Source organism: Mustela lutreola, chromosome 1 (assembly GCF_030435805.1).
Source record: "Mustela lutreola isolate mMusLut2 chromosome 1, mMusLut2.pri, whole genome shotgun sequence".
In the NCBI taxonomy this organism is placed as follows: domain Eukaryota; kingdom Metazoa; phylum Chordata; class Mammalia; order Carnivora; family Mustelidae; genus Mustela; species Mustela lutreola.
In genome coordinates, this window is record NC_081290.1 from 220,059,708 (window position 1) to 220,085,174 (window position 25,467).

A 25,467-nucleotide genomic window follows, 5' to 3' on the forward strand; every position below is an offset into this window, starting at 1 on the left:
TTGGTTAACTTTCATGTGTTTAAAACTTATTTGAAAACATTGATGTGAGCATTTGGTAATGGACTTGTTATTCCTTTCCCACTTGAATATATGTAGTATTTCCATTTGCCAATCCCTACAGTGTTACACGACCAATATTAGTTTGCACTGACCCAGTTTGAATCTAGTCTCTGTGTATTTCATAGACTTGGGAAGCATAGGTGATCAGTCCTTCTGTTTTTTAGACTTTTGAGCATTTAACTCATTTCATAAATTGGCATCTCAGGGACTACCAGTAACTTGGAGTGGATAGTCAATTTAGTCCTGATTAAAAGGTAAAATCCATGTTCTTTGCAATTCATATATTTGCCCGGATGCCTCTTTTTTTCCCCTTTTGTCCATGTTAAAGTAACCTTTTCTTCCTGTTCCTTAATCAAAGTATTTATAATGAAAATAGCTGGGAGTGAGAGTAATTGATGCAGCCGTAACTTTTTTTAAATAAGTCAGTTATTTTGTATGTATTTGTTTTTATAAAATGGATTATGGAAATATATACATAGTTTACCGTGTGTTCTGTCTTTTACCAATAGTAGTTCTAAATACTGGCTTAACTTGCTAAAGAAGTACTAGATTTTGATAATCTTTTAAAATGTTTATTATTTCCCTAATGGTTGGTATAGATGGTTTCTTGAGATTGTAGGTCTCCCTTATGTCTTTTTTTTCTTTTTTTTCCCCCAGTTTTTTTGTTATGTATACTTTTTTTTTTAAAAGATTTTATTTATTTATTTGACAGAGAGAGATATCACAAGTAGGCGGAGAGGCAGGCAGAGAGAGAGGAGGAAGCGGGCTCCCTGCTGAGCAGAGAGCCTGACATGGGGCTCGATCCCAGGAGCCTGGGATCATGACCTGAGCCAGAGGCTTTAAACCCACTGAGCCACCCAGGCACCCCTGTTATTTATACTTTTAACGTCAGATATGGATCATTTATTTTTTTAAGGAAAAAAGAGGGGGGAAAGGGCAGAGGAAGAGGGAAAGAAGCAGACCCTCTGTTGAGTGTGAAGTCTGATGTGGGGCTCCCTTTTATGACCCTGAGATCATGACCTGAGTCAAAATCAAGAGTTGGGTGCTTAACCAGTTGAGCCACCCAGCACCCCTATCATTTATTTATTATTTTTCCTGTATGGATTGATTGAGTGATTACGACCTTAAATGTATTTAAGAGAAAAAGCTATATTCCAGTGCTACAAATTTACCAGAAACTGCTTGAATACCACCTACTTGAACACCACCTAACATTTTCTGAACACTTGTATCACCTTCTTCTCAAAATAATTTTTAAGGTAGATGGGCTTGCTATCACCATCCTGTTTTAGAGATAGAGAAAGCTGAGACTTGGAAAGGTTCTTCAACTAAATAAATGATGAAATGCAACTTACCCCAGGAATCCTTGGTTTCTGGTCCAGTGCTCATTTGTAATACTCTTGCTCTCTACTTAATGGGGATTGGGCCCAAATGGCTACTATACTAGCACTGTCTTCCTTTTGGCATCAGTGAACTACTCTGCAAATCTTTGGGTTTCCTGCTGGATTATAAACTACATTTACACATTTCAGAATATAATTTCTGTAGATGTCAAGAACATCTGTAGTCTTGGGAATGCTTTGAATCTAACTCAAACATTTTATATGAATTTGCTTTAAAAAAAAAAAATACGTGGTTTAAAAAATTGTGATAAAGGGGCACCTGGGTGTTGCAGTGGGTTAAAAGCCTCTGCCTTCAGCTCAGGTCATGATCTCAGGGTCCTGGGATTGAGTCCCGGATCCAGCTGTCTGCTCAGCAGGGAGCCTGCTTCCGGCCCCCCTGTCCCCCGCCTACTTGTGATCTCTGTCTCAAATAAATAAAATCTTTTTTAAAAAATTGTGATAAAAATCTGCCTTTATGAAAAGTGCTGGTCTCCTAGCATCTCCTCTTATTCTAGGTTTTATATCCTGTTGCCTTCTAAAAATCCACGTAACTCACTAAACCATCAGAAAAGTGCAAGAATTCCCATGGGCTTGAAAAGAGACATTGACAGAAGTACCTTTTCCTAATGAAATTATGCCAGAAGAGAAGAGAATAAGAACATTAGAGTAATTAGTTTCAAGTTAAGAAATCAAATTTGATGTGAGCACTTAACTCTAAATATAGATTGAAGAAAGCATGTAAGGAAGCAAATAGATAACTAGAAAAAGAGAAAATCCGGTGGCAGGGAAATGGCTCTGAAAATCTTCTGTCGGTTTCAATCAGTTAAAAGGCAGAATCTCAGATTTTTTTTTTTTAAAAGATTGGATTTATTTATTTTAGGGAGAGAAAGCGCAAGTCGGGGAAGGGCAGAGAATTTCTAGCAGACTCCATGCTGAGACACTCATGACCTGAGCGGAAATCAAGAGTCAAATGCTTAACGAACTGAGCCATCCAGGCTCCCAAGAATCTCCTAACTTTTAATGTTACTTTTCATTACTTTAACCCTTTGTTCTCCAACTATTCATCACAAAGCCCCATTAGTTTTTTTCTCTGCTATCATTACATCCATCCATCTTGCTTTCTACAGCCTTCACCCAGATTGGAACCCTTTATCTCATGCTTATTTTACAAGAGTCTCCCTGTGTTTCTTGTCTTTCTAATTTAATTCATTCTGAATATATTGGAATAATCTCTGTGCGGTATTTTTAGCATCTTATCTCTATATTTAGAAACCTAAGGAAATGAATCTAAATATAACTGAACATATTACCCATCCTCTTAACTTTCCTTCTTTCTTAACAGCTACCTCACAAAGTCTCCTTAACTGTTAAGAGTAATAGGGAGTAAATAGAACATTCAGGTTCTTCAATTCCCATGCCTTTACAATTTTCAGAAAGTATCCAGTGTTATTCTACTGCTTGTCTTTGCCAGAAAGTCTTCATATGTTATAAAGTGGACTTAGTCTTTGTTCTTTTTTTCCTTTGGTAATGCTTTTAGTTTTGTTTTTTGTTTTTTTTTTTTTTTAATGGTTTTAGGGATTTTTTTTTTAAGTTTTATTTTTTAAAGATTTTATTTATTTATTTGACAGACGTAGATCACAAGTAGGCAGAGAGGTAGGCAGAGAGAGAGGAGGAAGCAGGCCCCCTGCTGAGTAGAGAGCCCTGATGTGGGGCTCAATCCCAGGACCCTGGGATCATGACCTGAGCTGAGCCAAAGGCAGAGGCTTAACCTACTGAGCCACCTAGGTGCTCCTAAGGTTTTATTTTAATTCCAGTTAGTTAATATACAGTGTTATATTAGTTTTAGGTGAACAATATAGTGATTCAACACTTGAATACCTTACCCAGTTCTCATTCTTTACTTATTCATTAGTCTTCTCTTGTCCCTTTCCAGTACTTCTGAGATCTGAAACTCTTTTCCTTATCCTGCGTTATTTTTCTTTATAGAACTTACTATTACCTGACATCTGTTTGTCTGTCCTGTCTGTCTGTCTATCCATCCATCCATCCAGTCTAGCAAGAGACTCCTGGAATGATTTATAAGCTTCGTAGAGGTAGGCTTCTGTGTGTTTGTTTACTTCTTTGTCCCTGATTCCTAGAACAGTGCCTGACTCACAAAAGTTTTGAACATTGTCAGACAAGTGAACCTGGTTGAAAACTTACCTTCTCTGTTACATTAACTTACTTGTCCTTCATTGATCTTTTCACTTTCTTAATAACCATTGTGTAATAATTTATAGCCGTATTTAAAATCAGTTTAATTTGGTAGCTTTTAATGGTTCTGAGACAGTCCTTTGGATTAATTCTGCCCATTCAAATGCTAGTTGTAAACAGAGTAATTTTTCTTAATGAATTAACCTTTTAGTTCTCTCATTATTTTCCTCCCGTTTTTCATTTGGATTCAAAATTCTTTGAAGACAGGGAAGACATGGTAAAGTAAACAGTAATTTAAATGTAAAGTGAAATCCCATCAAACTAAAATGTTTTAATCAAATCCCAGTTCTGTACCTATTGCCAAAAATCTTTCCCTGCTCCTTGAAATGCTTTTTGGAACCTCTTACTCACCTAGAGCATAACCTGTATCTTCTGGTTTCTTGCTCGCTTACTTTAAGTTACGTTAATATTTTTAGAGTATCTTGGGACGCCTGGGTGGCTCAGTTGGTTAAGCAGCTGCCTTCGGCTCAGGTCATGATCCCAGCGTCCTGGGATCGAGTCCCACATCGGGCTCCTTGCTCAGCGGGGAGCCTGCTTCTCCCTCTGCCTCTGCCTGCCATTCTGTCTGCCTGTGCTCGCTCTCTTCCCCCCCCACTCTCTCTGATAAATAAATAAAAAAATCTTTAAAAAAAAATATTTTTAGAGTATCTCAGCCCTACCAGATATATTCATCTTACTGCCATTTAGTTGCCAAAAAATTGTGTTCTGTGTCCTTCATGTATCTAGGTTACTCTAAGTGCTGTGTTAGTGTTATCGAATACCTTCCAGATGGCTCTTATTTCAGACTAGACTACTCTGTTCTTTAGGATATTGTCTTTAACTTAATAGACTACACTGTACTATTGAAATTATGCCTTCCTGTACACTCACCCTGTTCTCCACTCGTTTTTTATGCTGTCTTATTCTGTATTTTTAAGGTATTTTATGTAACTTTTGCTTAAAAAGATGGGGATTATGTTATGTTTCATGCCCAATATTGTAGCTTTTTTAAAAAAATATTTATTTATTTTTAAAATTTCTTTTCAGTGTTCCAGCATTCATTGTTTATGCACCACACCCACTGCTCCATGCAATACATGCCCTCCATAATACCCTCCACCAGGCTCACCCAACCCTAACCCCTTGCCCCTCCAAAACCCTCAGATTGTTTTTGAGAGTCCACAGTCTCTCATGGTTCATCTCCCCCTCCATTTCCCGCAAGTCCCTTCTCCTCTCCATCTCCCCATGTCCTCCGTGTTATTCCTTATGCTCCACAAATAAGCGAAACCATATGATACTTGACTCTCTCTGCTTGACTTATTTCACTCAGCATAATCTCTTCCAGTTCCGTCCATGTAGATACAAAGGTTGGGTATTCATCCCTTTCTGATGGAGGCATAGTACTCCATAGTATATGTGGACCACATCTTCCTTATCAATTCATCTGTTGAAGGGCATCTTGGGTCTTTCCACAGTTTGGTGACTGTGGCCATTGCTGCTATGAACATTGGGGTACAGGTGGCCCTTTTTCTCACTACATCTGTATCTTTGGGGTAAATACCCAGTAGTGCAACTGCAGGGTCATAGGGTAGCTCTGTTTTTAATTTTGTAAGAAATCTCCACATTGTTTTCCAAAGTGGCTGCACCAACTTGCATTCCCACCAACAGTGTAAGAGGGTTCCCCTTTCTCCACATCCTCTCCAACACACGTTTTTTTTGTTTTTTGTTTTTTTCAAAAGATTTTATTTATTTTACAGATGGTGATCACAGGTAGGCAGAGTAGCAGACAGAGAGAGAGGAGGAAGCAGGCTCTCTGCTTCAATGAGGGGCTCGATCCCAGGACCCTGAGATTATGACCCAAGCCAAAGGCAGAGGCTTCAACCCACTGAGCCACCTAGGCATCCCTCCAACACACGTTCTTTTACTGTCTTGTTAATTTTGGCCATTCTAAATGGTGTAAGGTGGTATCTCAATGTGGTTTTGATTGAATCTCCCTGTTGGCTAGTGATGATGAACATTTTTTCATGTGTCTGTTAGCCATTTGTATGTCTTCATTGGAGAATTGTCTGTTCGTGTCCTCTGCCCATTTTTTAACATAATTAATCTGTTTGTGGGTGTTGAGTTTGATATCCTGGATATCAGCCCTTTGTATTTGTGAATATCTTCTCCCATTTCGTGGGTTGCCTCTGTTTTGTTGACTGTTTCCTTTGCTGTGCAGAAGCTTTTGATCTTGAAGAAGTCCCAGAAATTCATTTTCACTTTTGTTTCCTTTGCCTTTGGAGACCTATCTTGAAAGAAGTTGCTGTGGCTGATGTCAAAGAGGTTACTGCCTATGTTCTCCTCTAGGATTCTGATGGATTCCTGCCTCACGTTGAGGTCTTTTATCCATTCCGAGTTTATCTTTATGTATAGTGTAAGAGAATGGGTCGAGTTTCATTCTTCTACACATAGCTGTCCAATTTTCCCAGCACCATTTATTGAAGACTATCTTTTTTTCCACTGTATATTTTTTCCTGCTTTGTTGAGGATTGATTGACCATAGAGTTGAGGGTCCATATCTGGACTCTTTACTCTGTTCCTCCGGTCTATGTGTCTGTTTTTATGCCAGTACCATGCTGTCTTGGTGATCACAGCTTTGTAGTAAAGCTTGAAACAGTCAGTGTGATGCCCCTAGTTTTGTTTTTTTCTTTTTCAACATTTCCTTAGCAATTTGGGGTCTCTTATGATTCCATACAAATTTTAGGATTGTTTCCTCCAGCTCTTTGAAAAATGCCAGTGGGATTTTGATCAGAATGGCATTAAAAGTATCGATTGCTCTAGGCAGTAAAGACATTTTAACAATGTTTATTCTTCTGATCCAAGAGCATGGAATGGTCTTCCATCTTTTTGTGTCTTCTTCTATTTCTTTCATGAGTGTCCTGTAGTTCCTCGAGTACAGATCTTTTACCTCTTTGGTTAGGTATTGTATGGTTCTCGGTGCTATAGTAAATGGAATCAGTTCTCTAATTTCTTTTTCTGTATTTTCATTGTTAGTGAAAATACAATGTACAGAAAGCAACTGTTTTCTGTACATTGACTTTGTATTCTGCCACATTACTGAATTGCCGAATGAGTTCTGATAGTGTGGGGGTGGAGTCTTTTGGGTTTTCCATATAAAATATTATGTCATCTGTGAAGAGAGTTTGACTTCTTCATTGCTAATTTGAATACCTTTTATTTCTCTTTGTTGTCTGATTGCTATTGCTAGAACTTCTAATACTAGGTTGAACAAGAGTGGTGAGTGTGGGAATCCTTGTCGTGTTCCTGATCTCAAAAGGGAAGGCTGTCAGCTTTTGCCCATAGAGGATGATATTCGCTGTGGGTTTTTCATAGATAGAGGAATGTTCCCTCTATCCCTGTACTTTGAAGTGTTTTAATCAAAAATGGATGCTGGATTTTATCAGATGCTTTTTCTGCATTGATTGAGAAGACCATGTGGTTCTTCTCTCTTCTCTTATTGATTTGTTCTATCACATTGATTGAATGTTGAACCACCCTTGCAATCTAGGGATAAATCCCACCTGGTCATGGTAGATAATCTTTTTAATGTACTGTTGGATCCTATTAGCTAGGGGCTTGTTGAGAATCTTAGCATCCATATTCATCAGGGATATTGGCCTGAAATTCTCCTTTTTGGTGGGGTTTTTGAATATTGTAGCTTTTAAGGAAAAAAAAAATGCTGCATTAGTGTATCTTACCTAGATGTTTGACTACGTGGGAAATACTAGATCCCTGTGATTGGTGATTTTTTTTTTCTCTTTTCATGCTTCCTCCCAGTTTTGCTCACTGTTTGATGGCTTATTTTAAGTGTGTTTGTTTATTAACTTGAGGAGAATAGGGACTCTTAGGGGACTCTTACTTCTTCTCTTAATGGTGTTTAAATCTTACTAATACTTACTGGTGTATACACTGAAATGCCCATTGCTGACCAGTAGTTTATTAAATTCATTCTACATTGCATTATGCAGCTTTTCTGTTAAAAGCATGAAGACAGTTCATCTAGTTTCAGTTTTCTTTTGAAGTCACTTTAATGCGAAGTAATATTCTTTCAGTGGATGTTTATGAGGCAGTTTAGATGTTGTTGAAGATCTTGGGGATGGGGAGTGGGTATTATGTTAGTTACATTCTTATCACTTCCTTACATGAGAAAGTTACTCTGATCCCATACCAATCTACTTTTCAAAAGCAGTATGAAAACCAGAGTGTTACTTATGGGCATTTAATTTTTAAAATAAGCTGTCAGGGTGCCTGGGTGGCTCAGTTCTTAAGCTGCTACATTCTGCGCAGGTCATGATCTAGTGTCCCAGGATCAAGCCCCTCACCAGGAGGCCTGCTTCCCCCCTCTCCTACTCCCCCTGCTTGTGTTCCCTCTCTCGCTGTGTTTGTCTCTGTCAAATAAATAAAATCTTAAAAAAAAAAAAAGTTAAATAAGTGTACTGTCGAAAGTTTTGTTTGTTTCTTGATTGGTATTGGTTTTGTTTTGTTTTAATATGGCGGGTTGCCAGTTTTATTTATGGAGGATATGGCTAAGGATGCAAAATGGCTGCTGTGTTTTGTTTGTAACGGCAAATTTTAAGTAAGTCTGCATCAGTTAAGTGTCTGAAAGGAAACAATGGCTTGTTGTGAGTATCTTTTACCCTTCTAAATAAGGACACTGTTGGATATAGGAATAATTCAAGTCTTAAAAAAATTGCCTTTTTAATGACTTTCTTGTGTGTCAGAACTAGTGGATCTTTTTGCTGTTAGGCTTAATCCTTACTCTTTTCATTTCTTTTTTCTTTTTTCTTAACTTTCCTGGTGTTTTAAATGTTGGTTGTTGGCAGTGCCTCTTCTGTCACCTGATCTGCCCAGCTGGATTTCTGTGAAAAAGACCTTTTGCCTTGTCAGCAGTGCTTTATACTCATTTACGGTTGCCTCCTAGAAGATACCATGAGGGAATATAGTTCAGGAATTGGGATTTAATACCATAGATGAGAGTGGTTACGTAGTCCCTGGGGTACACCTGAATCAGAACAAAAATTTGAGAAGTCCATCTGCTGACTTTTTTTTTTTTTTTTTTTTTTTTTAAGATTTTGATTACTTATTTGACAGAGATCACAAGTAGGCAGAGAGAGGCAGGCAGAAAGAGGAGGGGAAGCAGGCTCCCCACAGAGCAGAGAGCCTGATGCAGGGCTTGATCCCAGGACCCTGAGACCATGACCTGAGCTGAAAGCAGAGGCCTAACCCACTGAGCCACCCAGGTGCCCCTAATCTGCTGACTTTTGATGTTAATAAGACAACCTAGAGAATAAGGCCTTTTTACTGTTTCTTTCCTAAGGACATTCTTTCTAAAAGGTAGAGATCTAATTTCTTGTCTTAAACAAAACCAGAACATACTCTTAAAATCTTGAATGACTATAAAGTTCTACCTTTGTGATTACCATAACTGACCATATACAGCACTGTGTGGTTAGAAAATACAGGGGTATATTGACTGTCTAATATTTACTAGAGGAGTCCCTTTTTTTTTTTAATTAAAATTAAAATTTTATTTATTTGACAGAGATCACAGGCAGGCACAGGGGGGGACCCCCTGAGCAGAGAGCCCGATCCAGGGCTCAGTCCCAGGACCCTGGGATCATGACCTGAGCTGAACACAGAGGCTTTAACCCACTGAGCCACCCAGGCTCCCCTAGAGGAGTCCCTTTTTAAAAATTCTCTGTTACACTTTAACTTTTTCCTATATGTTAAATATAGCCATAAATTCTGGCTGAGTTGAAATTAACTGGGATAGCAGAGTTTAGAGAGGAAACAAAAGCACCTGGCTTGGAGTCAGCAGATCTGCATTAGAGTCTACTGTTAGTGTCATGGGGCTGCCCATAGCAAGGTATACCACAAATTTGATGGCTTAAATCAGAAATACATTCTCTCACAGTTCAGAAGGTAGAATTCTGAAAACGTGGCCCCCAGGGCTGTGCTTCTTCCAAATCCTCTGGAGGAAGATCTTGCCTTTCTTCTTTCCCAGAGGAAAGGAGTTAGCCCCAATCATTATTTGGTTTGTAGCTCTAGCACTTCAATCTCTGCCTCTCTCACATCGCATTCTCCCATGTCTGTCTTCATGTGGCATTTCCCTCTTAAAAAGACACCATCATTGTGTTAGTGTCCTTTTAATGACTTCATCTTAACCTGATTACGTCTGCATAGATACTGTTACCAAATAAGGTCACATTCATAGGTCCTGGGAATTAGGACCTTCTATGTTTTTGAGGTCCTTAATTATAACTCTTACCTGCCAACATCAGATAAATACATGGACATAGGTCATGGTGGTGACAGGGCGGCCCTCCTGAGCACGGGCCACATTAGTGCGGGAATCATCCATGTGCCCAGTAGACTGTGGACACTGTTCACAGAAACCAAGCCACATCAGTCTTCAGGATTGTATCAGCAGGACTTTAATGGCTCAACCTTTTTGGAATGTAGTGTTACCCAGAAGTATGAAACTTCAGTTTATAATAATTAAAGTATTTATTTAGACCAAAGAAATACGCTCATCTGTTTTGGGGTGAGAGGTAAACCTTTTTTGAAATGTCCAAGTCTAAAATTCTCTTCTTAGACATTTTTAGTGGAAATAGACTACATAAAACAGGTAAAAGCATGTAGCTTAAAGCTCATATGGAATACAGTTCAGAAAATTTTTTTTTAACCAAGCTGGGGTGCCATATTTCCAGTAAATGGCAAACAGGGGGTGTGTTATAGTCACATTTAATCACTGTTTCATCTTATAATAATAGTTGACATAAACCTTGGTTTTTATTTTTATACAGAGCTTATTTTATCACCAAAAAACATTTTAATTTAACATTTAATTAAAAATTTGTTTTTAATTTAACAAGAGACAGGTAAATTATGTTTCTTACATCTGAGGGGCCTAAGGTTGAATGTAATATGGACATAGAAGTAAGTGACTGGTTGATGGCAGAATAAGAACCATTATAAGAGAAACACAGCGTGTTGAGAGCACCGTGGATTCAATGACTTTTGAGCTGGGCTTCTTTTACAGGAATAGATGAGCAATTATTGTAGGTGATAGGGAGGTTTGAACTAGTATTTGAGCTAATAAAGGTCAGGCAATGTATTGATGCTTTATGTATATTTTCATTTAATCCTCAAGACAGTCTTAAAGGGAGGTAGGAGAATTGGGTCTGGATAGTCTAAGCCCCATTTATAGAAGTGCCAGGTAAATTAGATTCAGTGCTATTTTTCTATAAAGCTCAGCTCTGTCAACCTGGACGAAGGAAATACATACCCATTTTCTTAAGATGTTGACTTTGCTTCTCTAACAAAGACAGAGTGAGTCTCTACAGCATTGCTATTTGCTATCCAGGCTTTTGGGTGACTGCGGAATTCAAATGGAAAGAAAAGATGTGGCAGGGTTTCATCTTCTCCAAGAATTTTGAGCACAGCCAGTGATATGTCAGAAGTTTATCCTTAAATATCCAATTCTTCATTCTCCTGTAAGCAGTTGCACTAGTCTCACTTTCACACTGCTGTTACTTTCTTGTTCTGACCTGAAATTTTCTTTCTTCGGTGTTGAACAGGAAGCTAACGAAGGAGTAACCATTTTTGTTTTGATATGTGGTGTAGCAATAGAATTCTTTGTTTAAAATCTCTTTTAAATATGTTTGACTTTTATTAAAGTTAACTTAGGATTTGTGTACTCTGTATTATACTAATAAACACATGCTACAGGGCGCCTGGGTTGCTCAGTGGGTTAAGCCACTGCCTTCGGCTCAGATCATGAGATCAGGGTCCTGGGATCGAGGCCCGCATCGGGCTCTCTGCTCAGCAGGGAGCCTACTTCCCTCTCTCTCTCTCTGCCTGCCTCTGTCTTCTTGTGATCTCTGTCAAATAAATAAATAAAATCTTAAAAAAAAAAAAAAAACACGTGCTACAACCAAAAATATCTTTGCTTTTGACATAAAAGCAAAGATTTTTTGGTAGCATTAGAATTTTTCTTCCCATTTCAACATTATGTTTTAAAGGTTGATTAGAGTGGAGGGGAAGGGGGGAGGAATTTCAGTGGAGAGTTACCATCATCAGTTACTTGTAAATCTTAGTATTTCTACTTATATGCTGCTCTTCTTTTACTGTTTCTCAGTATTTTATTTTCCTATAAGATGAGGAAGGAAGACTAAGTATGTCCATATTAGACTTAACAGTAAGAGTGACTATTAAAAAAGCATATTCAGGGGCACCTGGGTGGCTCAGTGGATTAAAGCCTCTGCCTTTGGCTCAGGTCATAATCCCATTGTCCTGGGATCGAGCCCCACATAGGGCTCTCTGCTCAGCAGGGGGCCTCCTTCCTCCCTCTCTCTCTGCCTGCTTGTGATCTCTGTCAATATAAATAAAATCTTTTAAAAAGGGCATATTCAGTTGTGTTATAGGTCAGTTTAATTTGAACAATAGTGCTGATTTTTTTTTTTAGCATTGTGGGATTTGGTATGGAGAGTAGTTGAAATAAATGACTAAAAGGCCATGTTTTATTTTGTTTTAAAGATTTCATTTATTTATTTATGGGAGGAAAAGCTGAAGTGGGAGGAGAGGTGGGAGGGAGAACAAGAGAATCCTCAACAGACTCTCTGTTGAGCAGGAGCTCCGTCCTTTGACCCTGAGATCATGATCTGGGCCGAAATCAAGAGTCCGACGTGCATCCAGCTGAGCCACGCAGGTGCCCCTGGGTTTCTTTTATTTTTAAATAGGCTCCTTGGCCAGTGTGGAGCCTTAGGCCGGGCCTTCAACTCACCACCTGAGTGGAGATAAAGAGTCGGACACTTAACAGACCACTCCCCCAAACCATGTTTTATTTTTTTGTGTGATGGCATATTTGAAGTAGGATTTTTTTTTTTTAAGAGTGCACACACGCCTGGTACTAGCAGCCCTACATAATCTCTAATTTACCATAGAATGATAAGTAAAGGAGGGTCAGCTCTTTTACTTACAGGTGACTTTCCAGACTCTTCTAGTCCCTGTTTCTCACCCACCAGGATCCTGTTGAGCCCTTCGTGCCCTTTTTTTCTTCTTCCTGCTTCCCTTGAGCAGTAATTGGGCTCTTGCAGCATATATCCTTTTCTTTTTCCTTATATTCTCTTAGCGCTGGGTACTTTCTCACCAGTGCATGGTGTGCCTATGGTTTGCAGGCGCCGGGAAGAGGCGGGCACAGGTGTTTCAGGGCTGCTTCACCGCCATGCCTGTAGTGCTCTGCAGTCAGCCAAACCAGTCAGGGCCATAGTTTCATGTGCTTGAGATGAGTGTTGATGATGTAGAACTTATTACAAGGATATTGGCTCTTATTTTCTCACGTTTTAATTTGGCTACATATTTATAAATGTAAGCTCTAGGTGTGTGGATTTTTCCAGGTTAGTTAGAAACTGGCACTTTTTTCTCCCCAAGGAAATAGATCCTGTTTAACATTATTTCTAAGTCTACAGGACTTCTCTCTAGCAGTATGCTCAGACATTGAGAAGAGTAGAAGCATTCCCTCCCATTGATCATATTCTTCATGCGTTTTCCTCTGAGACTATCAGGTCTTCAGACTGCCATCTTCATGAAAACATGTGACTTAAGACATTTTAGTCTTTAAATCTTTAGTCTTAAGTCTCTCATAGGAGACTTGAGATTTTGGATGCAATCTACCCCAATAAGGGATTTTTGATGTTTTTGTTTGAACTTCAAGTGAAAGAGAAAATTTGTTTTGGAGAGAAACCCAGTTAATCTTAGATTCCCTCCAGCTCAGAGACTGGTGATCACTTTACTTGAAGTCATTCTGCTTCTGAATGGTCATCCATGGTTGGTCTGAAGTGGGGAGGAGGAACCATCTTTCCAAACCACCTTACTGCCTGACTGTTACTTGAATCCCCAAGCCCAGTGTGCTGCTCTGTCCTTCCATTTGTAGCTGCCTATGTAAGTTCATCATCCTTTCCATTGTCTCTTCCCATTGTCTTTGATTGTTTATTTTTGAGAAAAGGGTATGGATTAGGAAAGTAACTCAACCACTAAAATAACTGAAGTTGATTTCCAGACCTTTAAATTGCTTTTGACATCCGCACCAACAAATTGCATGTACTTGTGTTGTAATATTTGCTGAAAGTCATTGCCTATTCATTCTCTGTAGTGCTTTTCTTAAAAGGTAAAATTGAGATCACTTTGAACTAGCAAAGACAGGTGATGAGACTTGAAATCCATAATAGGATTTGAGTGTTGAAAATATGAATTGAAACTATTCCCCCTTAGTCAACTTTAATACTCAGTTGAACATCCCTAGAAGGATAGCTCATTTAGTAATGCTTGCATGCCTCTGTGCTTGTCTGTCTCTGCAATCTTATGCAGCAGGGGAGAAAAAAAATTAAGTTTGTTCCAAACTAAAAGCATTTGTGTTTGGTTTGAAATATTCAAAGTAGGTTTGGTGAAGGAGCTACACATATGAAAATGAACCTGTTATTCTTCAGGAACTGTCTGTCTTTGAGGGAATACTGATGATACGTTACTGAGTTTAACAAACTCTTTTTGCCTCACCATATATTCAAATTAAATGAGAGCAACTAATTCCAAGAATCCAGCAAATGTTACCAAGTAGAAAACGATCAATGATTTTCAGGGCATATGTGTGGGCAGTTAGATTAGGTGACCTCTAACGTCACTTTTACCTCCCAGAATGTATGCATCAGCCATAGCACATCCAGAGAAAGAGCAGGAGACAACTCCATGTGAAAACACTGTGAGCACTGAGGACAAGACTTTCCATCTCTTAGGAAAATGGAAGGAAAGTATATTACAGATGGATGTATTGGGTCTGAGCTGAGGTCAGAGTTTGCACAGCTTTTGACAAGTAGCCTGGATACAGGAAGCCATCTTTCCTTAGTTAAAAAAAATCACAATTACGCCCTTTCTTCCCCTTTTCCCCCCACCCACAATAGAAGTCTTAACTGTGGGTCAGCTTTTATCAACCTTTTTGAGTAAAAGACTTTCATTCCTTTGGAATTTCAGAAACAAGAATTTGTTTTCTGAAAAACACATGCCATTGGATACCTTTAACTTGACATGTGATTGAAACTTTTGTTTTAATAATTCCATTTTCTACAAAGGCTGCCTCTATATTTATTAAGGATGAAAACAAAACCACTTCTTCTTTCATTACATTTTCTGCTTTCATGTTCTGTCATTCAGAGATCTTTTTTTCTTTCCCTCTCTCTGTCTTCTTTTCCCCCAGCTGTCGGCAGCATCCAGCCCCTCCAGTCACAGTCCTCACAGAGCTTCAGGAAAGGACCCTTTTGCAGAGCTCTCTTTGGAGGATTTCTTATAAATCACTTTAGGTATTGCTGCTTGTTGGGTGAGATGGGGAGTTAAATACTTAAAAAGTTTATCAAATATTAAACACAGTTCGCTCTTCTCCTTTGTTTCTTTAAAGGACGCTATCTTGCTCTTCCTCCTTCCTCCTCTGTTCTTTAGGTGAAGAATAAAAATAGACCTCAAAATAGGACGTAAGGACAAACAGTTTTTGGAAACTGCTTTAACATAATTAGAAGGTGTGAAATCAAAGAATCATCTCATGTTTACATACAAGCATCCACTGCTCACAGCAGATGGATGGGATCAAATACCACCCTTAAAAAAACTGGGTGTTTGTGTCATTCTTAAAAGATGTATGGAGAACAACACAGTTCTACACGTTGGATTAGAGTTTGATTTTAATGTCCCTGAACATTATTTGTGAAGAATTCATTTTAACAGTCTCTTTAAAATGTTATATTTATGTGTGCCTTTTCATTTAAAAATTTAAAACCAGTGACATTTTTCCCCAAAATAGACTTTTTTTTTTGAAGTTAAGGGCATGTGAATACTTTATGCCCTTTTTGATTGAAGAATTCTATGTTTGATCCACACTGCCTCTTTTTGCTGGAAGGTGGTGAAGTTTGTTCTTCTTGGTGCTCTAGCCCCTAGTAGAGATAGAGCTTCTAGATCTTTGAGAGTTGAGAGATCTTCTGATTTGACAAGTTTATTAGCACATCTACTTCAGTAATGTCTTTGGATGAACAGTTTAAGGGATATCCTGAGTGAAGTATCTGAGCAAATAGTGAGGCCCTGTTGAAAACTATTCCTTCATAGATCTTTCAGATTTTTATTTATATTAGTAAAGCAGTGATTTAGTAAGCATAATATTACTCTTCCTTTAATTATTTAATTTTATGATATCATTTGGAAATGATACCAGATTGTGCTTTTCTCAGTGAGATTTTCACATGGAATATTTGTGTTCATGAAGAGATGTTCTCAATTTGTCAGTGAAAAATTGTTCATTCATTTTCTTTCTTCCCCAGTCTCTTGGTTTTGGTAATTAGATATATTTGGAAGTCCCTCTAATTAGGCTTCAAATATTGAGTCCTGGCACATGATGAGCTTTGATAATAGTGACCTAGTTTTGTAATCAGGGTTGTGATAAATATGCAGTAAACATTTCTGGGCCAGTTGAATGGTAAAAGCCACAGAGCATTTTTTTTTTTTTAATGAGAAGACATCTTACAATGCTGTAAGTGAACTTACACTCTTCTTTTTTTTTTTTTTTTTTTCCAGATACAGTTTATGTAACTAGATGGAAGAGAATGGAATTATTCCAAAAAGACAAGTGCTCAAGCAGCAAATACTTAACTTCCAGCAAAATCCAAACTGCTGTCTCTTAAAACTCTCTTCTTCCATTAGAATGCTACAGTAACCCAGTGAAGGCCCATGAAGGAAATTGGGACTAGTCTATAGGAGAACATATCAATACAGTTTATAAAGCCAAGAATTGCCATGATTTCAGACTAAGATCTGTCTTTTTGGTGACTAACTTTTCAGTTCTTTCAACTCTTATTAATACCCATAATCAGTAACCTACCAAGAGAAGCCCTTATTTGGAAAGCGTGAAATTTGTATTTGGAAAAGCTGCCTGGAGAGAAGAGCTGTGTCCTTTACTGTAATGCAACAGAACTCTTTTGGGGGGGATCAAAATTGTAATTCTTAATTATGCAGTATCTTTCTTTTCTCCAGTCCTCACAGATACAGGAACAGTAACTAAAATTAACTTTTCTTTAAAAAAAAAATTATATATTCAGTTTGCAGTAGACATTCCTTAAGTATTTGTATTTATTTATGATTATCAATTTACGTAACATTAATATTGTATCAGACCTCCTTATGAAAATGAGTATGGATGTACACAGTATGTTTGATTTTTATCCATAAAAGTGAATCTGATTCAGAATGCTTTTCAGCTGACATACAGAGCACTAAATATTTTAAGGCAAGTCCATAGGTCTGAGTCGCTTAAGAATTCTCAGTCTCTATGGGATTTAGGGAAGCATTATAAATGCATTAATCCTTATAGTCAATTCTGTGCCTAGGATTTTGCAAGGGAACAGTTCGCTGACTAGGAAAAGCACTACATTTTAAATTCCGCATTAGTGCATTGGGAAGGAACTTTACTGCTTTGTGCTTGGCATGTCATTATTTTCCATTTGACATTAGGGCCTTTCCAAAATGAATGTGAGGAATTGCTTTCACTTCAAGACTTTCCTTCTTTTCAGTAAAACTCTAGGAGGTGTTAAGGGGGTAGGGGAGGGGACAAAATCCTTGAAACCTTTTATTTGGCTCATGCCATGTTATGATCATGTACCTTTTAAATAAGGGGAAATAGTATCTTTAAAGTTAATGTCTAGCCAAGAGTTTAGTTAACGAAGAATTAAACTGCACTGTTGATCGGTGCTTTGTGTAAATACATCTTAACGTTTTGGTTGAGAGGGGCCTTAAGAAGGACAGTTCGTTGTAGGAAAGCAATTCTGTACATGAGTTTAAGCATACTTGTTGCATTGTCTCTGCAGATTCTATTTTTGTTTACAATATTAAAATGTATGTTAGCAAAAATGGGTGGATTTTCAAATAAAATGCAGCTTCCACAAAACTTTTTGTTATGGTATTCTGGTCTGAGGTGTATTGTTTGTTTTGTTTTGCTTTACTTTCTGCATTTTCTTTATCATCAGTATCATTTTTTTTGCTAGTAAAAACATATCCAGGTGATTATATTTGCTGACTTAATACAATGTAAATTTTATTTGTTTTAACTTAATTTCCTAAAAGATTTATCTTTGTACCTTTTGTTTTTCCTCTAGACCCTTATTGATAAACTAAACCACTTATTAAAATAGTTGATTTTTGTGTTTTGATCAGAGGTCTTCAGTCAGGTAAGTGTAAAGAGAGAAAAAGGTTGTGTTTGGCACATTGATGCATGTGATATTCTGCCAGAGAGACCTCTGAATGTATCACGTTTAATATGGAATAGTAAGGAGGATTCATCATACATGATGGAGGAATTAAAGACTTTGCATTGATAAGTGTCTGCATAATATTTGCCATGGTTGGGGAAAAAAAAAGCTTTAGCCAATATACTTTGTTAATTTTACCAGTTTCTGAGTTGCATTAATATTAAATCATTTTCATTAAGCTGGGAAATTGTACTTTTGTAGTTAACTTCCTTAACATTATCACAGATTTGATTGTTCTCTTGTGTTTGAGTGAATCTTCTATTTCAGGGCTGTGGCTTATTCTTTTATAATTACTTTTATTATTGTTGTCATTGTTATTGTTAAAATGTGTTTGTGAGGGTGCTTCAGAAATATTTTCATCCTACTGAAACAATTTTGGGACTTGTTGGATAGGTGTTACCCACATTTTACCCATTTTACAGATTGGAATCAGGAACTGGGAAAGCAACTTGCTCAGGTTGATAAGCTAATAGACAAAGGAGTCAGATCTTTGGTTTCATGATCCATTGTTCTTTTTATGACCTGCTGTTTATAAACCAAAAAGGGAATTTTGTCCCTCTGCATTGTAGACTGACAAACACTTGCTCCTGTGTGGTCTTCTTCCATGAAGCACATATTCTGCTTATTGCTCTGATGCCCATACATCATGGGCAAGGAGAAATACAAAACACATGATTGGGGGCGCCTGGGTGGCTCAGTGGTTAAGCCGCTGCCTTCGGCTCGGGTCATGATCCCAGGGTCCTGGGATCGAGTCCCACATCGGGCTCTCTGCTCAGCAGGGAGCCTGCTTCCTCCTCTCTCTCTCTGCCTGCCTCTCTGCCTACTTACGATCTCTGTCTGTCAAATAAATAAATAAAATCTTTAAAAAAAAAAAAACACACATGATCGTACAACTTTAGTCACAGTATAACAAGTGAGGTACATTAGCTGTTGAATGCTTAACTGTATTAGGTTATAAACCTGTACATACCCACACCATCTTAGTACCCAGCTACCAAGCTGGCAGTGGCTACAGAGGAGGTAAGATTATTAGCTGCAGAGGGCAGCTATACTCATCACAGATTATTTTCAAAATTAGTTTAGTTTTGACCTAACATTGTCATTTAAAATTTTCTTTTTTTTTTTTTTTTAAAGATTTTATTTATTTATTTGACAGAGAGAAATCACAAGTAGGCAGAGAGGCAGAGAGAGGAGGAAGCAGGCTCCCTGCTGAGCAGAGAGCCCGATGCGGGACTCGATCCCAGGACCCCGAGATCATGACCTGAGCCGAAGGCAGTGGCTTAACCCACTGAGCCACCCAGGTGCCCCTGTCATTTAAAATTTTCTTAAAGATCGCCTTTTCTTGATTTAAAAAAAAATTTTTTTTTTTAAAGATATGTTTTTCTTAACCAGTGATTATGAGAGTCCTTATTTAGGAAGAGGCCTTATGTTAGACTAGGAAATTTTTCTCCACAAATAAAACATGAGCCCTGGAAAAGAGGCCTTTATGGGATAAGTTTCTCCTTGAGCTAAAACAATTTCAAGTCTCTTCTCTTATTCTTTATCATCAACAAACATGTTTCCAAATTCTGAGAATTCAGAGTGCTGATACAAATGCTTATTTAACACTTAGTGGAGAGAAAAACATCTCTACATTCAGGATGAGTGTGGCCCCTGTGTGTTTGACAGTGGCTGGGTCACAGAGTATATGGAGAGGCCACGGCACTCAGCCAGATGAACTTATTCTGAATATCTTACAGAAAAGATAGCCTCACGGCTTCCATCAGTGGCTACTGCGTATAGCTTAGTTCCTTGTTCAGCCATATTTGCTACTTTCCATGAATCTCACTGGCCTGGAATTCTGCTGTCTAAATAGGCTCTGAATGGAAAGGCTGCAGTATCATCTTCCATTTTGGTGTGTCATCAATCAGAAATGTTTTCTAGGGGGTGTCTGGGTGGTTCAATCAGTTAAGCGACTTCGGCTCAGGGTTATGATCCCAGGGTCCTGGGATCCAGACCTATGTCAGGCTCCCTGCTCTGCGGAGAGCCTGCTTCTCTCTCCCTCACCACTCCCCCTGCTTGTGCTGTCTCACTCGCTTCTCTGTCAAACAAATAAATAAAATCTTTTAATTCTAAGTCCCTAGCTAGTACTTACGTATAATTTAGTGGCCATCTCAAAAGGCATAAAACAGAATCTGCATTTCTCTGATCATTTTTGTCCTGAAGTAGCATAGGAACTGAAAAGCCTTTTGTTTCTGTGTAATTATGTTTTAAAGGAAACTCAAAGGGCCAGGAAGAGGCAGGTAGAGGGACTGCAATAGGAGGGGAAAGATGCCAGATAAGTCCAGCAAGGATGGCTGTGCCCATTATGTGGCATTCAGAACATCCATTGTTAGGAGTGAATCTTTGATAACTACTGGTAACAGAACTTAATTGATGGTGGACAGAATTTATATCACCTGTGGGTCCAAAGTGGAAATGAAAGAATGATAGTTCACTTCATCTTATAAAGGTTAAACTGGGGTCATACTGGCCTAAAAGAGAGAAGAATACAATAGGATAAAATGAAATGATAGAAAACACATAAAAGTCTCTGTCCGCTCTTCCTGGCACAGAGCTAAGACCGCAGTAGGAGCATCTTTTGTTTTAATTGGTCTTTGACCCCAGTCCTGACAAAAAATGACTCATTCTTTGGAATTTCCAGTCTTTTGTTTGAGGCAGCTCTTGATGGGCTCCTAGATAGCTTCAGGACGAGGACTGGTCATCCGAGAAGGTCACCCTTCAGCCCAACCACATCCTTCAGGATAGAGGGAGTGGAGACAGAGATAATGATGGAGCATGCCTGTAGAGGGACGAAGCCTCCATAAAAATCACAGTATTAAGGGATCTAGAGAGCTTCCAGATTGGTGAAAGAACTCACTTGCCAGGAGGGTGGGGCACCCCACATTCACGGGACAGAAGCTCCTGCACTTGGTATTCTCAGACTTAGGGATCTCCATCTGGCTGTTGTCTGTATGCTTTATCATATCCTTTATAATACTGACAAGCTCTTGGGGTTTCCCTGACTTCTGTGAGCCATTCAAGTAAATCATCAAAACCCCAGGTGCCCCACTTATAGGTAGTCAGAAGTGCAGGTGACAATCTGGACTTGAAGTTGGGATCTGGGCATTGGGGAAATGTGGGCTGTCTTGAAGGACTGAGTCCTTAACCTCTGGGGTCCGCATCAACTCTTGTTAGTATGAAAGTTGAATTCTAGGGCACTCAGATGGTGTCCTTCGATTATTTGGTGTGGACATGTCTGGTGTCAAAAAGTATTGTGAGTATGAGATTAAAGGAAATACAAGCGTTTTTCTCATGTGTTTAATCTTAATAGCTGAGGTGCATTCGTGTGATGGAGATGGCATTTCAAAAGAGTAAAGATAAAGAGATGGACCGTTTAATAAGTGGTTTTAACTGGCACCATAAAGCTGGCGAAGGATAACAATTCCCTCCAACGTATACCAGTATAAATTCCAAATGAGTTAAAGGGTGTAAATGTAAGAAATTAGATGAAAATATAAGTGACTATCTCAGTCAAATAGCAAAAGGGAAAGACTATGATAACAATTCATCAAAGAACTGATGATCAATGAAAAAAAATTAAAAAAATCTAGTAATAACTAGAAGATTCAGTGGGAACAATAGAGCTTCCCAAGTGTAAGGACATTCTCAGTGCTTTTATATGTATTTGTTCATTTAATCAAGTCTATGGAGAAGGTACATTTGCTATGTCTATTTTATAGATGAGGACACTAAAGCCTGGAGTACTTCACTTAACTGATTTTTATCAACTAGGTGAACTACAATCCTGAGCATTTGATCTAGCTATAGTCTGCGCATAACCACTTAGCTGTATGCTCGTGTAGGAGGATGCCATTTTGATGTGTATGTGTGTGTATATATATGAGTGTGTGTGTATACACATATCGTGTGTAATTACATATATGTAATTGTGTATATCGTGTGTGTGATTACATACATGTAATTACGTGTGTGTGTGTGTACACATAAAAACAGCATGGGTAGCATGGGGTTTGATTGCTAATTGAAAGCTGTGGTGACTATAACCTAGTACAGCTTTTTTGGACGTTAGCTAGAATTGTCAGAAGTCTTGAGAGTTTCTACCCCCAATCCTATAATTACACTTTTGGGAAATTTACCCAGGGAAATAACTTGGGGATGGGGTCTTGGCTAGGGAACTTGCCTTGAATTGTTGTATAGCACATAAGTTTAAAATCAGAAATTGCCCATATCGAAGAATAGGAAGCCAGGTTAGTAGGATGCCATACCTAGAGACCATCTGTGAAACCAAACAACCTTGTTCTTGTGGATCAGTTTACAACAGCAGACAGTAGACAACTGGAGACTCAGTGCAGATCTTCATTGCTATCATTCCAGATTAAAAGCCAGTCTGCACTACCAGGCTCTGCCAATTCCCAGGCCAACCAAAAGTAGGAAGAGCTGTTTTCTCCCTTGCAAGGGTTTGTCTGCTGGTGATGAGGTGGAGAAAGAGGGAGTTTTCCACTGACGACAGAAGGAATACTGGTCCAAGGTGCATAGGAGAACAAAATTTTCTACCAGTCACCCAACAGAGAAGAGGGCTTGACACTCATCATCATGAATTTTACTGTTCTAGAAGATGTAGGAGGTAAGTGGAACTCTCCAGTTTCCTTGTCCTGTGTTAAGGGAAACTAGAGGACCCACAAGGAGTTTTTAGTTTCACATTTATCAAGCAGCTTCTCAGATACAGTTTCTTGATTGCAAGCCTTAACATACATGTTTCACAAAGTTTCCACACGTGGTAATTTTCTCCCCAAATGGCGTTCCCTGTGAAGGGCATGGGGGATCCATCACATGGGGGATCCATGTGTCTGACTGGCTGCAGCCCTCCCCTGCAGTCCTCGAGTGTACCAGTGTGGCTCAGTGCTCACCATGCAGTCAGGGCTAGAACAATTCCAGCCTTTCTCACACCTCCAACTTCTGCTCAGACTTTTTCTCAATAGAATTCTGGAGTTCCCTGCCCCTTGGTCTCTGTATTTTTCCCCTATTTTGCTTATTTGAGTACTCTCCCTCCTGGTAGGGAAAACTAGCACCTCTCTTCATTTTTAGGGGCATTGTGAATTGGACAGCCTTTTTAGAAAATCATAAAAATGCTTTTATACTTTGTAATTTCACTTCTGGAAGTCTGGAGAAATTAGTCCAAAGTGTGGAAAATAGTTTTTGTGGAAAAATACCAATCCCAAATGATTGAGATTACCAAAGTTACAACCGGGAAGGAAGGAGAAGTTCAATGACGAGTCCCAGAGATTATCTCCATTCCTAAGGGATAGTGAAGAGTTAATGGAGACCAGGAAATGAACAGAGCTGGATATTAACTGTTTTCAAAAAGAAAGGAGATAACATGCTGGTGAGGATGTGGAGAGGGAGGGAACTCTGTGTGCTGTTGTTGGGAATGTAAAGTAGTACAGTCACTATGGAAAACAGAATGGAGTTAAAACTAGACCTGTCCGTGGATCCAGCAACCCCACTTCTGGGTATGCATCTGCAGGTAACAAAACCATTACCTTGAAGTAATACCTTGCTCTCTGATGTTCACTGCAGCATTATTCACTACAGCCAAGGAATGGAAGCAACCTAAGTGTCCATCAGCAGGTGAATTGATTGAAAAATTATAGTTATATATAATCACAGGGGAATATTATTCTTAAAAATTAAGTTCTGTCACATGACAACAGGGATGCTAAGTGAAATAAGACAGATAAAAACAATACCGCATGGTCTCACATGTGGATTCTAAAAAGGAAAAAGTCAAAATAATAGAAAAATATTGGAAACTAGAAGATTGGTTATCAGAGGATGGAGGAAATAAGGAGCGATTAGTGAAAAAGGGCAAAGTTTAAATTATAAGAAGAATAAGCTATGAGAATCTAATGTTTAACATGGTGACTGTAGTTGATAACACTGTCTCATAATCAAAGTTTGCTAAGAGAAGAGGACTTCAGTGTTCTTCCTGCTGCCCTCAAAAAGGTAGATAAATGGGTGATGGATGTGTGTATAACTCAATGGGGGGAATCCCTTCACAAAGATTAAATATATCAAATCATCACATCCTATACTTTAGTTTTAAATTTTGCCAGTTATATCTCAAAGATGAAAGAGAAGAATGCACTAGTAATGTTAATTCCTTAGAGTAGAAATTAAGGACGTTAAAACAAGAGTGACAATGAGCTAAGCAGCAAAATCTGTAGGAGAGAGGGTAATGCTGAGTGGTTAGAACGGGAAATGAGACCAGGTAAGTGAGGAAAGAACACAGGGAGAGCCTGTGGGATAGGAACACACACAGAGGGCAACATGCACGACTTGTCTTTGAAAAGCATTCTTCCCTTCTGAGAGCATTTCCACCACTGAGTGAAGCCCCTGCTGCTTGATGACACAGAGCAGCACGGTGGGAGCAGTGTGGACCCTGCAGCCATGCTGTAGGTCGAAACCCAAGCTTGGACAACTTACATACTCTGCCTGTGCCTCAGCGTCTTCATCTGTAAGGTGGCCTCATGATGCCTACCTCAGAGGACTGTTGTAATTAATGAATTAATAAACAGGCATTTAGAACATCCTGGCACATGATAAAGTTTCAGTACACTGAACTAGGATACAGAATAGCTTGTGGTCAAGAGCCTAGACTTTTTAAGGGTAAAAATCTGCGTTTTTAAATCCTGATTCTGTCCCTTACTAGCTGGGGGACTTAGGGAAATTTACTAAATCTCCCTCTGCCTGTTTCTTGTTGGTAAAGTGAGAATGGCTGTAGACACAGGATTATAGATTATAGGGTTATAGAAGAATGGACTAGGTTAATGTATGTAAAGTGCATATAATAACACAGTTAAGTGTTAGCTTTTGTTAGTATTACTAAAGAGACAGTCTTTGGAATTGTCCCCCCTGCCCTGTGTGCATTGTGCTGATGTCAGCCCAGTGCTCTGCTGGAGGTTGCAGGGGTTGATTCCAAAGCAAAACCCTGAATCTCTATCTCTGCGCGTCCTCACATAAGCAGGAGTCCTTGGTCCTAAGGGCTGTAGTAACTGTAGAGTCTGGGGTGACACATTTTTTAAAACAGCCAGCCCCACTCATTTAAGCATACTTAGGTCAGCAACTTGGATGTCCTGAGATAAAGCAGAACACTTCCTAAGGTCATTTGAGCGTCAACCCCGCCACCACTTCTTTTTTCTTTTTAACGGAGAATAAATACTTCCTGAAGTTTTACTTAGTGTCTTAGAGATTTCGTTTTCCTATTGGAAACACCAACTTCTTGTGAGGTAAATATTCATGTTTGTCCCTGTATTAGGATTAGATTTGGCTTGCATATCACAGAAAATTCACACAAACCATGAATGATTCAAACGAGA

At 38.8% G+C, this 25,467-nt stretch overlaps 1 protein-coding gene and 1 long non-coding RNA gene across 13 annotated transcripts in view; both read left to right on the forward strand.

Annotated features, from left to right (window-relative positions):
- Window positions 1-17,688, forward strand: part of PICALM (phosphatidylinositol binding clathrin assembly protein) — a 112,298-nt gene extending 94,610 nt beyond the window's left edge. For 11 of the 12 annotated variants that reach the window (XM_059187310.1, XM_059187293.1, XM_059187326.1 and 8 more), the window contains 2 exons: window positions 14,962-15,064; window positions 16,323-17,688. In XM_059187310.1, coding sequence (XP_059043293.1) covers window positions 14,962-15,054 — 93 coding nt within the window. In that variant the 3' untranslated portion in view covers window positions 15,055-15,064; window positions 16,323-17,688. The remainder of the gene's footprint in view (window positions 1-14,961; window positions 15,065-16,322) is intronic. The other variant, XM_059187336.1, reaches the window with a different exon arrangement.
- A 1,724-nt stretch (window positions 17,689-19,412) lies between these two features.
- LOC131839698 (uncharacterized) overlaps window positions 19,413-25,467 on the forward strand; it is a 51,768-nt gene continuing 45,713 nt past the window's right edge. The window contains exon 1 of the long non-coding RNA XR_009357049.1: window positions 19,413-22,715. This is a non-coding gene — a long non-coding RNA (uncharacterized LOC131839698). The remainder of the gene's footprint in view (window positions 22,716-25,467) is intronic.